Source organism: Bicyclus anynana, chromosome 19 (genome assembly GCF_947172395.1).
Source record: "Bicyclus anynana chromosome 19, ilBicAnyn1.1, whole genome shotgun sequence".
Lineage (NCBI taxonomy): Eukaryota > Metazoa > Arthropoda > Insecta > Lepidoptera > Nymphalidae > Bicyclus > Bicyclus anynana.
Window position 1 is genome coordinate 1,948,187 of NC_069101.1, and position 19,170 is coordinate 1,967,356.

The 19,170-nt window shown below is 36.8% G+C and overlaps 1 protein-coding gene across 2 annotated transcripts; it reads right to left on the reverse strand.

The window, feature by feature from the left end:
• Positions 1–1,331: 1,331 nt before the first annotated feature.
• On the reverse strand, positions 1,332–18,953 carry LOC112050640 (myeloid leukemia factor). 2 transcript variants are annotated; one of them, XM_052887413.1, is made up of 8 exons: positions 18,679–18,953; positions 16,940–17,106; positions 15,334–15,419; positions 13,973–14,075; positions 12,298–12,418; positions 8,804–8,962; positions 5,725–5,790; positions 1,332–1,950 (listed from the first exon to the last, which is right to left on the reverse strand). In XM_052887413.1, exons 1-8 carry the CDS (start codon positions 18,735–18,737, stop codon positions 1,863–1,865), a joined length of 849 nt encoding a protein of 282 aa, XP_052743373.1. In that variant the 5' UTR covers positions 18,738–18,953; the 3' UTR covers positions 1,332–1,862. The 2 variants fall into 2 exon arrangements, with proteins under 2 accessions (XP_052743373.1, XP_052743374.1); XM_052887414.1 differs by lacking the exon at positions 5,725–5,790 and having other exon boundaries at positions 1,334–1,950; positions 18,679–18,951.
• Positions 18,954–19,170: the final 217 nt, after the last annotated feature.

Here is a 19,170-nt window from a genome sequence, read left to right on the forward strand (position 1 = left end):
CCCTTACGTTAGAGTTGAATATTATTTATTCCTTTTGTCACAGAACAATTCAAGACTGCTAGTACATGCGCGGACACGCTTGCGGTGTTCCGCACACGCGGGTGTACGCGGGCCACGCCCCTTTGCTACTTCTATTGCTAAAAGCGTCAGCTTTTAGCGTTGTCTGTTCTATGAGCTAGCAGATCAGGGGATTTTGACAACCCTATTGGCTATTGGTTTGTGTAAGGCATACATTTTACAAACTATTTGTCCGTTTGAAACGCTTACGTAATGGAACTCTTTGTACAATTAGAACTTATTTAGGCCTCCCTAAATATGTTCTAACACATCTATTCATACTATTTGGGGCCATCCATCCATCCGTCAACAATTATTTAATATTGATAAAAGTTGTAAGTCCCATCCCATAAACATTTACAGTGGAGTTCATAGACGTTGTAGGGGCACCCCCAGGGGGTCATTCACCCGCTGAGTGTCAAATTCTCAAACAAATAGACGTTAAATTCGACAATCCGCGGCTTAATGATCCCTTGGGGTACTCCTATCCTGTCTATGAATTGAATGAAAAAAACAGACGAAAAAAAAAATGTTAGTGATGTAGTGAGTAACAATGGAAACAGATTCACATACTAAAATCTACTATATAAATAATATGTCATCAAATTTTGGTTAGGTTTTGCTGACCTTTGAACACTAACCCATACGACAATGAGATGAAATTATTTGGCTCATAATTATAATACTTTAATAGGAGTACTCACTACAAAACTAATGACCATAAAGGTATACCCAAATATAACGGTCAATTCCTTCAGGGATGCAGGGAATTTCTTTTTCGGTATATTATAATATGATAAATAAATATACAAGTTGACATTTTCACTTTAAATGACGATGCAATCTATAAAAAAAACAATAAATCTCAATCTCCGGACTATAAAAAAACGCAAAATTTCCTTAAAAAGGTTAATTTACTTTAGATCCAGTTACCATACCAAAAAATTTTTACTTTTCATCCATTAGACAGGTTCATGAAGATTGGATAGAAGCAGGCGTTACTTTGCGGAAGTTCATCATGATTATATAATGATTTATTTATTTTGCTATCATCCGCGAAAAGTCGACGAACCCATGCGACAACGTCACCCAGGTCCGGCAAAATACTCTCTACGTACGTTTCACCCCGAAACCGGAGCATCCTCAGGAGATGTTGACTCTACAACGTGCAATTGCAAAGTATTTTATTGCAAATTTTGCAATAGCACGTTGTAGAGTCAACATCTCCTGAGGATGCTCCGGTTTCGGGGTGAAACGTACGTAGAGAGTATTTTGCCGGACCTGGGTGACGTTGTCGCATGGGTTCGTCGACTTTTCATGAAGATTTTTCTTTAAAGATGAAGATTGTTTTATATTCGGTTCCTTTGTTATTCCTTTAACAGAAGTATTGGATGTTCCTGATATTATAGTCGAAATTGAATGAATATTTTCGTCATATAAAAATTTATTTCTAATTGATGATTATTCATCCGTTTAAGTCATTTAGTTTATTTAATTTGTCATCTGAGTTAATGTCATTTAGAAAATATAAAGGAATTTGAAGTTATTGATACCATATTATTTATTATACCATCAGAAGACCTAACATGCGACACACGACATTATCTCGTAAAGACAAAATTACATATTGTCGAACAATGGAAATAGATATGTCGTGGGTCACATGTTAAACCAACAGAAGGTATACAATATAGATATATTTCGTATGTCACAATTTACACAATCCCTGACGTTGTTATATATGAGTAGACCATAGAGCATAGAGCGGCGCATAGAGATAGATGCACGATGTCACGTGACGTCATCTAGTTGTCGTTGGGCGCGTGTCGGTGTCTGTGGTGCTTGTGTCTGCGCTGAGGGTGCGAGCCGGAGTACACTTCGCGCACTCCAGACCTGAAAATTTAAAGAAAAAAAAAAGTTAAACCATGATTAAATGTCCTCAGTTAAACTGTGATTAAATGTCCAGTGATGTATCAGACGGTTAGTTACTTAGCAACACTGTAGTAGATTCTCTTTCTACAATCGCAAATGATTTGAAATTCAAAAATGTATGGAAATGACATTTGCTGTCGACAGGCCACGTGATCAAGTTATCGATCGGATCTGTCATATCCATACATTTTATTAGTTTTCAAACCGTTAGCGTTTGTAGAAAGAAAATTGACCTGCTATTTGGCTACAAGCCCTTGTAAGTTCTATTCTGTAACGATATTTTGATAGCTAGATTTTGACAGTGTGAGTTTCGGATTCGTCTCTATATCTCTCTGTCTAACACGATACTCTTGATAGAGAGAGGTAGAAACGAATTCGAATCTTATGTCGAGTTATTAAAACGTCGTTATAAAATAGCGCTACTAGGGGCATAAGATGCACGTCAAGAAGATAATTTTGTCTAAATATACTAAAGCCCTACTCGATGTATACTTTTTACCAACAAACAAATCCTACTATACTAATAGCATTAACAACTGAGTCTTAGGGCCATAAATCATTTCTCTATATCTATCTCGCTTGCACTTATGGGTCTTATGGAGCCGTCTAGTGAAGGGTGTAACAATGAAAGACATATTATCGATAAGTAAAGTTTATTATCGTATCTTGTTCACAAAATTAAAAAAATTAACAATATTTGATTTAATATAATACATATTTCATATTATATAATTATTAACTAAATAAAATTAATCTTCATCTGAGTCTTCATCATCAGAATCTTCGTCTTCTGCCAAATTTATTATATATTAGTATCCATAGTGCGCAACGAGTAACACATGAATGTATTTATTTAATTGCAGTAAACACATTTATAGCAAAAAAAATACGCAATGCAATTACATTAGAAACCGACCAATCAGAATCGTCCAAATCATTATTGACTCATCATTAGCACGTGCGCAGGTAGCCGTTTATCGATAATTAGGGTGCGCAGGTAGGCGCGCTGCACATTCCTATCTTTTTTGACTTTTATGACCGGACGACTCAGATGATAATGCGCATACTATAATATTATAAACGCGAAAATTTGTATGGATGTTTGTTACTCTTTAACGCAACCACTACTGAAGCGATTTGGCTGAAATTTGAAATGGAAATAGATTTTACTCTGGATTAACAAACAGGCTACTTTTTATCCCGAAAAAAATCCATGGATTCCCGAGTTTGCGAATACCTGATAATTTTGATGATACTGAACCGAATCACCTGAAATTTGGAGTAGAGATTGATTATAGTCTGGATTAACACATAGGCTACTTTTTATCCCAGAAAAAATTCATGGTTCCCTAAGGATTTGTGAAAAACTAAATTTCACGCGGACGAAGTCGCTTGCGTCCGCTAGTTAAAAATAAAGGTAGAAAACCTAAGTAATTTCATAAATAATTATTTTAAATTATGTACCTATTGTTTGTTTATAAAATGTTATTCAAAATATATTAACTATAATTAATTGTTCTAAGCTTCATGATCTTTATTTTCATTAATTTAAGAACAAGTTAATTATAATTAATATTAAGTGTGAAATGACGATTAATCCCTCATTTTTAATTAGTTTGTTGGTAAACAGTACACATCGAGTAGGGCTGTAGCATAGACAAAGATATCTCATTATTATCGCATCTTTAGGACATATGATATTTGTATGTTTTATATACAGTGAAATAAAATTGTTATTTTTTCAGAATTAAATATTGATAGATAAAAACCGATAGAAAATAAGATTGTTTTCTATCAGCATTTTCGTTAGGATAATAAATATAATAACATTTTTATAATGACAAACCGAAACTCATTTTTGAGCTACACGTTTATTCTAACTATCGAAATTGCACATTTAAAATTCGTTCAGTACTTTTGGAGATTACTTGAGATAATTTACATTTTTGTCTTGTTGACTTTACTTTTGTGAATTTGTTTTTTCATTTATTTATTATTAAGAAAAGCTAAACATTCTTTTTTATCTCCATAAATCAGGTGTGAGTCTACAATGACATTGTACAAATGAATTGAATTGAATGAACCGTAAAAAAATATTCAACATTCCATTAAAGGAAAAAAACACAAAGCCATGCTAAAACAAAGCAAAGAGAAATCATAGCAAATACTATACACAGCATGACATCACATAAATAAATAAAATAATAAAAATATTTTACATAAAATTACGATATTAATTAGTAGTAGTAGTAACGCCTCCTCGAATATCTGGAACTGGAAACCGGAATTGTGTTAATAATGGGGATGATGACTAGGTTTGAAAATATTGATTTTTATGATACATTCGGGTAAATAGGGTCAATGTTAACTAATTTATATATAATAAGCAAAGATTGTCTGGATATTTGTAAAATAAATGAGATTATAAAATTTCAAAATCTATTAAAAATCTTTTATCGTAATTAGATGAAAATTCATACAGTTTTAGCTTCCTTACATTAAATGTGACATTTTTTAATACATGAACTGTAAACATAAACGCACAAATAACAAAGATATTAGTAATTTTGTTTGAACGCCCATACAAATCTAACGATCATTACATTGCCTATGACGTCATTAGTTCGTACCATTTTGTATGGGGCGGTTTTCAGGGATCCGCGGCAGCGCCGCAAATCTGACCCTTTAAATCCCTGTAGCTCCGAAAGTAATGATCGCAGATACCCTATTACTTTTACAAAATTGCTTTACTATCAGCGTACTCTTAATTTATATACCATTAAAAAACTGTCATCATCCCTATTATGTTTTTAGATAATTTAGCTATAAATAAATGTACGTCACAATTTACGTGGGATAGAATAGTATAGAAAAGTGTGGAGAATTATTGTCACAATGGAATAAGACTACGTAGGCGGTAGTTTTTGGATGTTATAGTCAAAAAGATAAATAAATACTAAAAGAAATATAAAAAAATTAAAAATGTATATTGTTATATATTAAAGGTCACAACAGACATCAACTCTGAAAGGCATTGTCACCGCATTAACGCTATTCAGTATTCTTTATATGAAACTTTAAGGAAAAGCACACTAATTTGAATCGTAACGTAATCGCTTCGCCTTGAGAAAATCTAATGGCGATACAATGACGATCTCTTCTCGAGTTGATATGTGTGCTATGATTATGCTGGCTCTACACGATGACGTGATGGCAGTGCAAGCTGTCGCCACTGCCTCAATATATCTTACTTGTATTTAGCGCATTATATGATCTTCATAAATTATAATTATAAAAAAATGGCGTAAAAAGGTTATCTAGATATCCATTACTAACTAGAGCTGAAACGGATACCAGTTCAGATATACGGCAGTGTTCAATTGTGAACATAATTATATTAAATATTAATCATTTAATATAATAAAATGAAGTTATAAATGTTAAAATTATCAACACTTGATAATTTATTGGTGTCGTTGTATAGTGGCAAGCCATGGTTCCCTTCTTCCCTTTTACAGTCGATCTGCAATGAGACAAGATCATACTAGCTTATTCGGCTTATTTCTTAGTTTAGTTATATTTTAATTTATACCCAAAAACGCCATTTAAAAAAACAAATATCAATGACTCACTTGCAAGCTATCACACACCATTACGCCCTCTACACAATCTCCTATCGTAGTGGGCTATCGGTCGGTCGTGTGGAGCCAGCATTACATGTCGCAGTATACTCACGAGGTGGCGAGCGGGCTGGCGGAGGCGCGCAGGGGGCGGCGTGGCGCGGGCCGGTAGCGGCGCTCGCTGCAATACACACACCTGTGCTAACTACTGTACTACTGTACTACTGTACTACTGTACTACTACTGGCTACTGTGAGGGTAGGTGGAACAGTTGCGAAACTATCTTTAGAGCCTCAATAGCCTCAATAGAAAAACGGTAAAACCCTCGGTGACCTGTAGAAGGACCTGTATCGCACTCATAGTCACGAACAAAATTGTCTGTCATTTTCTGAAGAAAACGAGCTTAGATTTGGTATATATTTTATACTAAATTAGAAGTTTTTGCCCGTTTTTTACATAATTCAATTACATAAAAAGGTATTTTTACGGAGTTCTTTAACAGACGAACACGATTACAACTATTTAACAATGATTCTATAGAGACAGTTTTTATAATCGCATTAGATCGTTCGATCGTTCGATCATATACTTTGACAGAAAAGTAACATCTAGCGAGGCAGGTCCTATACAATAATTGGTCTGAGGGTCTATCCGATGACACTGGGTGACTCACTCGTACCCACTCCACTACTAATTGAACTCCACTACTAATTAGTCTTTCCCGACTAATGACTAATGCTGGGGAATGGGAATATTGGTCATATTTAAAAGATATGGCAAATATTAAAAAAAAAACTTCTTAGCGTTTATTCTCATTGGCGCTGAGTCTAACAATGCGAAGCTACTTTGTCCGTGAAATAACAATTCAGTTCTTTTTTTTTTATTCTTTACAAGTTAGCCTTTGACTACAATCTCACCTGATGGTAAGTGATGATGCAGTCTAAGATGGAATCGGGCTAACTTGTTAGGAGGAGGATGAAAATTCACACCCCTTTCGGTTTTTACACGGCATCGTACCGGAACGCTAAATCGCTTGGCGGTACGTCTTTGCCGGTAGGGTGGTAAATAGCCACGGCCGAAGCCTCCCACCAGCCAAACCTGGACAAATTAAGAAAATCTCAATCTGCCCAGCCGGGGATCGAACCCAGGACCTCCGTCTTGAAAATCCACCGCGCATACCACTGCGCCACATAGGCCGTCAAGTTCAGGGGAAATAAGTTTCCATTTAACCTCATTACATATTTCCGCGAATAAAATTTGAAAAATGGTTTTTATAGTTGGTGACACTTTCGAAGTTCTTAAAACACATTATATTTAATCAATTATCTTTAAAGCCTTTTTCATAAATATGACTTAACAAATGGATGATTAATATTTTTGAAACGAAATTCCTTATCGCACATTTTGAATTATATACAAATATAAAAAAAAATACAAAATTTCCTACAAACGTTGGGCCATGTTTCACCCCTTCTATTGATATAAATATATTTATTGGCTTAGAAGTAAAAATATCAGTCAAAGTTAAAACAAGCACAAGTAAAGTTTCTAATTTGTTCCATCTACCCACATTTCATATTTAAAATATATTGCAACAAAAAATACAAGCCTATCCACTTGATATAAAATAAGAAAATACCATTAGCATGCAATACATAGACATAATTTTAAAGGATCTAAAATAATATTTCATTACTCATTGACACCGACAAACAATATCACCGTAACTGTCACCAGTTAGAGAAATAATTAAACGTCGTGCGGTCTCTAGATAAATATAGATCCGTGTCTTTGCGCTTGCCATGCTTTCGAATCTGGCACCATAAGCGTAAAGCAAAATAGATTTACTCATGTAAAAAAATCAGTTTCATTTTCCTTCCTAATGCATTCCTGTAATGCGCAGACGAGAAATCTACTAAGTAGCAGTGGCGAAGAGTCCATTCCCGGTTACCTTTTAAAAATCTATTTATACATTTTCATTATTGTAATAAATATATAATTATATGTATAATATTGATGTTTGAGAAACCAGAGTTTGTAGAGTTTGGCTAATGAAAGTAGAATTTACAAATAACAAATTAAAAAAAAATCAGTGTAAAAACTGAATATTACAGTGCAAATATTGGAATAACTGAGTATATAGTATACTAACTCTAATACCTATTTATAGATAGTAATGTATTCACAAACGAAAAAATAGTTTAAACAAATTATGAAAACGCGTGTTTTTAATTTTTTGCTTAAATATTTTTTTTAAATTTGGCGGGCGATTTCAGTCTGTTCATTAGCCAGACTAACAAGCGGTATGACTTTCCTTTTCTTTGGGATTCCACTGCTAAGTAGGCATTCATTAATCACGTTTTTCGATATTTTCTGAGCAGAACCTCGTGAATGAGCTAGAAGCCTATACCGCCAGCACTTGGACTTCCAAATAATCCCCACCATTAGGTGGGGATTAGTGGGAGGCCGAGTCTGAGGTCGAGACCGAGTCGTGAGTTATCACGGAACACTTGGTACTATTTCGTCTCGTATCGTCACGAGGCGAGATAGTACGAAGAGTTCCGGTCGAATGACTCACTCGCGGCCGACACGTGCCGTGTGCCACGTGTTCTGACGACCTCTGTGGCGCAGTGGTATGCGCGGTGGATTTACAAGACGGAGGTCCTGGGTTCGATCCACGGCTGGGCCGATTGAGATTTTCTTAATTGGTCCAGGTCTGGCTGGTGGGAGGCTTCGGCCGTGGCTAGTTACCACCCTACCGGCAAAGACGTACCGCCAAGCGATTTAGCGTTCCGGTACGATGTCGTGTAGAAACAGAAAAGGAGTGTGGATTTTCATCCTCCTCCTAACAAGTTAGCCCTCTACCATCTTAGACTGCATCATCACTTACCATCAGGTGAGATTGCAGTCAAGGGCTAACTTGTAAAGAATAATAATAAAAAAAAACGTGCATGAAGCGGTTTACTTCTAAATTACGAAGAAAATTAGGTAGTAACGAAAGTAACGAAGTCCTTTGTACTAAAATCTAAACTAACAAATTGTGGGTGCAGGGTAGTATGAGAAGTTGGCTCATAGTATACAAAAAAAAGTATGCAGCACTGATTTTCAGTTACGACCAATTGGTGAAGTCTTTTAACTATAAAACTGTGGCAAATGTTGTGGGCAGTGTGAGAAGTTCCCAGTAGTGGACTCACCCGGCGGAGTGTGACGTGGGCGAGTGCGGCGCGTGCGCGGCCGGCGGCGGCGCGAGGCGCGCGGCCGGCAGCGCCAGCAGCGCGGGCTCGCGCGGCGCGGCGGCTATGGCGGCGCGGTGCGGGCGCCCGCGGGCGACGCCGGCGCGCTCTTGGAACTCCCTGTAATGAAAAATCAAAAAAAAAGTCAATCAAGAAACCGGAAATAAATAAGAAGATTTTCATGCAATTGAAATCAAAATCGGCAGAAATGAAATCAGCAAACGAAAAATTGTGTCTTTTAATCTTTGACGAAATGTCTCTTAAGACAAATGTGACATATAATGAACGAAAAGATACCATAACTGGCTTTGTGACAAATGGAACAGAGACACAACCAATTTATGCAAATCATGCCCGAGTGTTTATGATTAGAGGTCTGCATAGAAATTATAAGCAACCTGTGTCATACACATTTTCTGCTGGGGCAACAAAGGGACCAGAACTTGCCAGGCAAATAAGCACTTTTGATACGTCAGTTAACTATTTGTAAAGATTCTACCACTGGTTCGGAAGGCAGATTCTGCTGAGAAGAAACCGGCAAGAAATTCAACAGTTGCTCTTTAAAAAAAAAAAAATCATACAATAATATTATAATTACAATTGATGACAAGATTACAATTTCTTATAGTTTTACTTCCTGTGTGAAGGTGGAAGCTGATCCAACGGCCTCCAAGCAACTTTGTCATTAAGGAACTCATCGATGGTGTAGTAACCTCGACTAAGCAAATGTTTTTTAACACATTGCTTAAAGTTATGCATTGGCAGGTCCATCACAGTCTTGGGGACCTTGTTATAGAAGAGTACACCCAAACCTACAAAAGATTTTTTTACTCTTTGGAGACGATATGCAGAAATAACTAACTTATGCCCGTGCATAATCTTATGCTAGTAAGACGTGGGGAATGGTTCATTATGGTAAATCACCATCATCAATCAATATCCACTTAATAGGATAGTTGACTCATATTTTTTTTTTTTATTCTCTACAAGTTAGCCCTTGACTACAATCTCACCTGATGGTGCAGTCTAAGATGGAAGCGGGCTAACTTGTTAGGAGGAGGATGAAATTCCACACCCCTTTTCGGTTTCCACACGACATCGTACTGCAACGCTAAATCGCTTGGCGGTACGTCTTTGTCGGTAGGGTGGTAACTTGCCACGGCCGAAGCCTCCCACCAGCCACATCTGGACCAATTAAGAAAACCTCAATCGGCCCAGCCGGGGATCGAACCCAGGACCTCCGTCTTGTAAATCCACCACGCATACCACTGCGCCACGGAGGCCGTCAAAAATTTAATATAAACAATATTAATTTTGTGCAGTACATGGAATAATGGTTTAAATTTTCCAAACGTCTAAAACACTTTTCGCTCGAAATTCACCGCCTTCAAACTGATCAGCATGTACAACATAATAATATTATAATGTTATTTTTCGATTTTTAGTTTAGTGGGTACGTTTTTAGGTTTTGAAGGTTGTATTTTTTTATTAAATTTTATAAGGGACCGACCGTGATCGTACCATTTTGTATGGGGCGTTTTTCAGGGATCCGCGGCAGCGCCGCAAATCTGACCCTTTAAATCCCTGTAGCTCCGAAAGTAATGATCGATCAGATACCCTGTTACTTTTACAAAATTGATGTACTATTAGCATACTCCTAATTTATATATAACTAGCGGACGCCCGCGACTTCGTCCGCGTAAATTTCGATGTCAACTTTACTACTACCCCTACCCTACCCTACCCCTACCCCAACCCCTACATCTACACTACCCTACCCCTACCCCAAACCTACCCCTACCCTACCCCTACCTTACCTACACCCTACCCCCATCCTACCCCTACCCTCCCCGTACCCTATCCCTTTCCTACCCCTATCCCACCCGTACCCCTATCTCACGCCTATCCTACCCCTACCCTACCACTTCCCTATCCTACCCGTACCTCTACCCTACCACTACCCTACCTCTACCCCTACCCTACCACTACCCTAAAGCCGGTCGTAAACCTACCCTACCCCTACGCTTCCCTACCCGTACCCTACACTACCCTTTAACTTCTCTATCTTACTCCTACCCTTAGCAAAATCGGCCCAGTCCTTCGAGAGTGGTGGGATGACCAAGAGAAATAGAGACTTCTATGCTAATAATATAAAGAGGTAAAGTTCGTGTGGTTGTAGGAGGTAATCTCTGGATCTACTGGACCGATTTGGAAAATTGTTTTACCAATAGAAAGCTACGTTATTTGCGAGTGTTATAGGCTATGTTTGATCCTCATATTCACACGGGAACGGGAACTACGTAAATGAAAGCGCCGGGTTGTCATATAGCGGAATTTCTGCGTCTTTTAGAAAGGAGATCATTCATTTTGGGCCCTTTTTGAAAGTGCCGGCCAACGAAAAAAAATGGCACGAATCGTTTGAACTAATCATTTAAAGTAATAGCTAATATGGCATAAAAGTTGTCAGGTGGCTCGGAACCAAATTATACAGGTTCGATAATTCGTTATTTCCATACATTTTGTCAACTTTTAAATGTGCCTGCTAAGAAAAAAAAAACTAGAAATACAATCTTTGTGCCATACTAACTATTGCTCCAAATGGGCAGTTCTAACGATACGTATCAGTTTTTTTTCTTGGCGGGCACTTTTGAAAATCGACAAAATGTATGGAAATAACGAATCGTCGAACCTGTATAACTTGGTTCAGAGCCCTCCTACAACTTTTATGCCATATTAGCTATTACTCCAAATGGCTAATTCTAACGAGTCGTGCCATTTTTTTTTGTTGGCCGGCACTTTCAAAAAAGAGCCCAGAAATGTATGGAGCGTAAATGATCTCCTTTTGTATTATCTCCGAAACTATTTAAGTAATTAACATACTGTAAAGGGCAAATCTTATCTCCATAATATCCTTGTGATTATTAAATAGTTTATTTTAATAAGGATTAAAGTTTAGTTGTATAAATAATGATGTAAACCTAAGTATATAAATTTAATAATTTTTAAAACACAAACGGTACTATATCTGCTAATATATAGAAGATAGATATGTGGTGTCGCGGACTTTTTTGTAGAACTTTTAAAGATACATAAAGTCTCCATACATTAATTTAAATTTTACACAATAATTAAGGCAGCGCATGCGAATAAGTCTGTTTAAGAGGATTTTCAGTCCGACCTGTATGACAAAAACTGTGATAACTCGGCTAATATATATATATATATATATATATATATATATAATATAATAGCCTATAGCACTCTCTGATAATGTAGCATTCTACTGGTGAAAGAATTTTTAAAATCGGACCAGTAGTTCCGAAGATTACCCCATTTAAAAAATGTGACAAACTTACAAACTTTTCCTCTTTATAATATTAGTATAGAGTATAGATTTTAAAAACTGTCATCATCCCTTTTATGGCTCGAAGTTAATATAAGTGAGGGTAGCTAACCTGTCGAAGCCCTCCGCCTCGTCCTCGTCCAGGTTGATGAACTCCTGCCGCTCCTCGGCGTCCCCGGAGTACACGTTCTGCTCGCGCTCGATCACGTGCGCGCGCTCCCCGATGTGGTGACCTGCCGACGAGCATCCATAGCAGAGGTTCCCAAACTTTTTTTCATCATAGACCCTTCAAATTCAACTATTTCCGGTGGACCCCCTGCTAAATTTATATCCGAAACACGACAAAAAATTTGATTAGCTGATTCAACGGCCACCACAAAATAACAGTTAAATAATAAATAGTGAGAATTGATTACTTGCTTAGTTAATTAATTAATAAAGTCCAGCCAAAGTCATTTCAGCGAACTTTATTTTTTTAATATCTAGGCACAACACAAGGAAGCAATCAATTCCCCGTTATTTTATTTTAAATATCCCCATTCGGTATGAAACCAGATAAATTTTCGTGGACCCCCCATTCGGTATGAAACCAGATAAATTTTTATGTCACTTCAACTTAGACCCCCGCCGCCCGTCTTCTGTAGACCCCTGGAGGTCCACCTGGACCACTTTGGGAATCAATGATCTATAGTATGAGCCTCAGAGCATCATATGCACTATAGGTACAAATTGTACAAAATGGGAAATTCCTCCTAGTATGCATTGCGTTTATACATCTATGAAGTGCACTCCAGTGACCATATGTACCAGATACCACATGTGGCAATCAGAGTAACTAAATATTATAACACCTAAATAGCTAAACTAGTAAAAAAGGACAATGCCATTTCATATGCAGTTAGAACGACCAACCTTAATCTTTGGGGTGCGTGGTGGATAAAATCACACCGCGTGTCTGGTGGGTCTGTCAGACCCGTAAACTTACATGTATGTAATCACTTCATATGTATGTATGACACAAATGAATAATATTTTTCAATCTTTGGATATAAAAAGCATTGTCGCATATTTAGTGTAATAATGTGCAATTAATAACTTAAATTAATTTAAAGTTTTTTTAATATCAAGTCAATACAAATGACTGAATTAGCTATTTTAGCCATTATTCACAATATTTAACAAAAATCAGACCTTTAAAATATTAATTACAGCAGCTACAGCGTTAAAAAATCTGATTCAAGATAGAGTAAAAAGTACCAATAACTTGGGTCACTATAGATTTTTTCAAAACTATCCAAATTAGTTTTAGATAACTAGGTGATGTATCCCACTTACGTTTTATCCACTAATTACGGGACATCCTTTATACAGTGTGTACTGTGTATACCACAACTTTGCAAATGCATATAAGTAAATATACATATTACTTGAGCACGTGCACGTTTTGGGTTTTAGGTTTTCATCAAAATTTTCAAAAATTCAAAATTCATTTATTTGAAGTAGTCTCAGTTTACAAGCACTTTTGACACGTCAGTTGACTATTTGTAAAGATTCTACCACCGGCTCGGAATGCTGGTTCTGCTGAGAAGAAACCGGCAATAAACTCAGCCGTTGCTCTTTCATTTTTTTAAAACAATGTCTATTTTATTAAGAGTCGGGTCTGTCAGACCCACCAGGCAATTTAAATTATCCGATTGGCGATCTTAACCCTTAGGGCAGGGTTAAGATCGCCGATTTGATAATTTAAATGGCAATAATCTCTATGTGGATGTTTGACCGGAACTCACCAATGGACATTTTCTTCACGCCGGTGCGGGAGTCTTGCAGCGTGTTGCGCGTCTCCTTCACTCCGTTGGGGCCGATCTTGGTGCTGCTCGTGGAGCTGTACACCTGTTAGCATTTCATTGATTATGTGAAACTTTTGATGGCACTTTTGGAATGGGAAAAATGTAAACATGCCTAACTATCATAGTCACATAACTTCAAAAAGTCAAATATCGGTGGAAAGTTAAGTTGACAGTTTGTCGGTGTTTTTATGATACAAGCTGAAGCCCGCGACTTCGTCCGCGTGAACTTGAGTTTTCGATAAATCACTTCCATTCCAAATAAATCCGGTCTGGACGTATTGGCATCTAGTTGTGGGGAAGTTCCAGCAACTATATATCCATCCTGCAAAGGACCCAAAACTTAATTCTGAGAAGGAGCTGTGGTGTTCCGTGGTTCATAAAGAATGACGAGTTTCACGAGCAACTTAAGATGGAAACTGTCTATGAAGAGATTGACAGCGTCACGCAAAATAATAAAACACGACTAATGAGTCACACCAAATGTTCTGGCTTCAAACCTGATTCACAGAACATATCAGAGCTGGATTAAAAGGAAGCACATTATTTAGACCTATTTTTATAAAAACAATGAGGGAATGTTCTTACTGGGGATTACACTCGAAAAGCGAAGTTGTCATAGAACACATCTGCTTATCTTTTTTTAAGAATATTTGCCATATCTTAAATATGACCAAGAGCCGTGATAGCCCAGTGGACATGACCTCTGCCTCCGATTCCAGAGGGTGTGGGTTCGAATCCCGTCCGGGGCATGCACATCCAACTTTGCAATTGTGTGCATTTTAAGAAATTAAATATCACGAGTCTCAAACGGTGAAGGAAAACATCGTGAGGAAACCTGCATACCAGAGAACTTTCTTAATTCTCTGTGTGTGTGAGGTCTGCCAATCCGCATTGGGCCAGCGTGGTGGACTATTGGCCTAACCCCTCTCATACTGAAAGGAGACTCGAGCTCAACAGTGAGCCAAATATGGGTTGATAATGATGATGATGAAATATGACCAATATTTCCAACTCCTTCCAATTAGGCAGACTGTGATAAGAGTGGGTTCGACAATAGTCCAGCGAGTCACAACCTCACAGAGAAGAGACAGGCCCCTTTACCGTGGACCTACTTTAGGTAATTATACTAAAGTATAAGTAAAGTAAGTACTGATGTCTTTTAGGGCCTATGCATATATGGTTGACATTTGTATTAATACACACGCGCATTAGCATCTCATTTGTATCGCTATAAACAGGCGTCAAAGGCGCGTTAAAAAAACGTGGTGTACATAGACCTTTATAGCTTGATTAACACAAACCTGAGGACTGCCGTTGGGTCCGCTGGACATGACCACCGTGCTGCTGGAGTACGAGCTGGCGCCCATCCCGTGGCCGCCGGTCACATCTGTAACAACATTTAATTTTTAAAAACAAATCAATGTTAATATCATAACATAGGACTAAGTCTAAAGAAAGAGCATGGCAAATAGGTGCATGGCACAAATATTTTGGGTACGCTTGGATGGACAAGGTGCCCGAAAGAAGGTATCTAGAAATAGGTGTAGAAAATCTAGAATATTGGAAGTTGATTTTTAGAGTAGGAAAGTTGTAGGCTGGGTGTAGGCTAGGTGTAGGCTGGGAGTACGGTAGGGATTGGTAAGAGGTTGGGTAGGAGTAGGGTAGAGTATAGGGGTAGAGTACAGTAGGGGTAGAGTACAGTAGGGGTAGAGTACGGTAGGGGTAGAATAAGGTAGGGTAGGTGTAGGGTGGTAGTAGAGTAGGGGGAAGGAAATAAGTGCGTCAAAGCGAAGCTTGACCAGGCAACTACGCGGGTAAAACCGCAGGGCATTTGCTAGTGTATCTATAAAAAGCAAAATCGGTTTAGTTAACACTAATTATAACACAAGAATTGCTGAATAGATTTAGCTGCACATTAACCCTATATTTAGATAGGATCCTATAATAATAAAGGGATATTTAGCATATATTTTAAAGGGATATTTAGCCTATATTTAAAGGGAATACACCCAGATCAATTTGTAGGACATCAAATTTTTATAAATATGCCCATCTGTCAACTGTAAAATATGTATCAAAAATACATCATTTATTTACCACACATAAAAACAAAAAAAAAATATAGTTAAAACTGTGACTAGCACATAGTGACCAATCAACAGACATGTATATAATTACACCCAACTCCACAATCTTAGGCAAACATACAGCCACCCACATGAACACAAATAACCCATGCAAATAACAGATCAAAGCACTGCCAAAATGTGTCATCAATTTGGTGGAAATAATATTATGTAAGTTTCAAATATATCACCAGTACTTATTACATGTATCAGATATCATATATGAATATTTCACAATGCTCAAAACTTAAAAGATTATCCTTGGAATGTTTACTTGTTTTGGATTTGTTTAGTGATACTTAATACTTTACTAGTGGACACATAGTTCTCATTTTCAGATGAATATTAAACCATAGTATATACCATACCATATACCATACCCCATGTTACTCGCTGGTAATATAGATTTTCATTGCTGAACTACACCACAGGTATCATAAATAAAAATTTCACAATGCTCAAAACTAAAAGATTTTATATAATCATGATTTTTGGACATGTGAAAGTTTAACAGTGTAGGTTAGATTCTGAATTTTATTTTATTGAGACGCTGATAGAAAGAAAGAATGAAAATAAGTTTATTAATTTTTTTAGTGTCACAAACAGTACATCCTATCTTACATATTATTATATGACTGTCTGCAACACCAAACAGAAAGGGTTTGCAGCTCAGCATTAGCCGTTCATAGCAAAAAAGCAATGCCCAGTGCTAATTTAGATACATAAACACAATGTCTTTACTAATATTATAAAGAGACACATTTGACTTTTTGTTGGTTACCTGCCAGAAGCCTGTTGATTGAAGGCATCTGAGGCATATAGGGCATCATAGCGTTCCCTCGCCTGCCGCCCATGATGGACAGTGGCCCCTCGCCCAGCATGCCGAAGGGGTCAGAGAACAGCGAGTTCATCATGTTGTTCATCTGACGCATGTGCCTCATGTGCGACCTGCAAACATCATATGATATAAAGCTTAGACCAAATTTAGTAAGATAAATTTATAGTAAAATTAGGCAAATCACTGGATTTTGAACCTAACAGGCCTTAATATAATCTAGCTGAATGTCTCACAACAGATTACAGGAATAACAAGATGAAAAAAAATTCAAATCCCGTGTGAACCATGGATTTTCTGGGATAAATAGTGGCCATGTTCTCTGAGGTCCAATTTATCTCAATACAGTAATTATAAAGTATTGAGGTACCATAAAGTTTCATTGAGTAATATATACCTTCTGGGTGGATATATATATTATAAGTATTTATGTATTGAAAAATGTAAAATCCTTATTAAATTAGAAAATCAATTATATGTATAAAGATATATAGATTCTTTAGCATTTATCTTCTTATTTGTTTCATAGATGTTTTAGATAATAAGTAATTAAAACATTGATTTAGAATTCTATATGAAAAATGGAATAAGGTTAAAAGACACCATAAACCAAATGAGTTTTTTTAATAACACTTGTTTTTATACTAGTGGAAGATGCCAGTGACTTCATCTGCAAGAAAATTAGAATAAAAATAAAAAATGTTTATCTGAAAATACTCAGTATAGAATTACAACGGCACCCTGGCCCTTGTAAGTTTGTGTCTAAGGGTGCTTTTCCACCAGAGATATGCTATGCTTGAGATGTTTTTTTTTTTTATTCTTTACAAGTAAGCACTTCCCAACAATCTCACCTGATGGTAAGTGATGATGTAATCTAAGATGAAAGCGGGCTAACTTGTTAGAAGTAGGATTAAAATCCACACCCCTTATGATTTCTACACATCATCGTACCGGAACACTAAATCGCTTAGCAGTATGTCTTAGCCAGTAGAATGGTAACTAGCCACGGTTGAAGCCTCCCATTAGCCGAAAGATTATATGACAGTATGTATGTATGTATTTCAACTAAGCCAAGAGCAACATGTCTATATATAGGTTAAATTAACTAATCTATGTTATGTCTACTCATCATGAACAACCCATTTTCGGCTCACTGTTGAGCACAAGTCTTCTATAAGAATGAGAGGAGTTATGCCAACAGTCTATCATGCTGGCCAAATGCAAACTGACAAACTTCACACAAGTAGAGAATTTTAAAAAAAATCAGGCAGGTTTTCTCACAATGTTTTTCCTTCACAGTTTGATACATAAAATGCACTTAACTGAAAAGTTGGAGGTGCATACCATGGACTCATATGTCTATGAACCCAATGAAATTCGTTAATAAATGGAATAATATAATTAAGACTGCCCACAAATATTAAAGTAATTCAAACAACGATAAATCAAAAATCAATGACATATGTACGCAACGAATTAAGAAATTAATAAAAAATCACAGTAAATCAATGTCTTTGTAGTACCTGACATTTAGCAAGCATTGCTATTATCGAGGCAAACGTGCTAATTGTTCGTGGTTAGCGCATGGGAGTGCGGTTTTGATAAAGTCTATAAATAAGTTAATATGAATATAAATAAAATTAAAAGGAATTCAGCGAAGTAATGATAAAAAATAAGATAATTACCCGAAAAACGGATCTTCATCCACGTCGGCCATCCCCATCAGAGATCCAAACAGAGACATCGTGGTGTCGCTATCCGATAAACGGTCACAAATTCGATATACCGCGTTTGCAAACAACGTTTGCAATAATAATAATCAGTTACTTTTGCGCAAAACGTTTGTGGTGAAAAATCAGAATTCAGAAATCGAATTCTCTAGCAACCACTTAACTTGAAAAAAAATTCCACAACTCCGTCCACAGCATAGAGTAGTATAATACATGCATAGAGTACATTGAATACATGGTCCACAGGCGCACAAAGTCAAACAATGTTTTTTTTTCACATTTAATCCGGCATAGAGTAAAGACCCTTGTTATTCTAGAGTATACTAATCCTTAGTGTGACTAGTGACAAAAATAACGACCTTTCACGAAATTTTTTTTGACACCTAGAAATATGGGTATTACAAGCTTAGACCATTAATAACTTAATTATTAATGGTCTAAGTATGA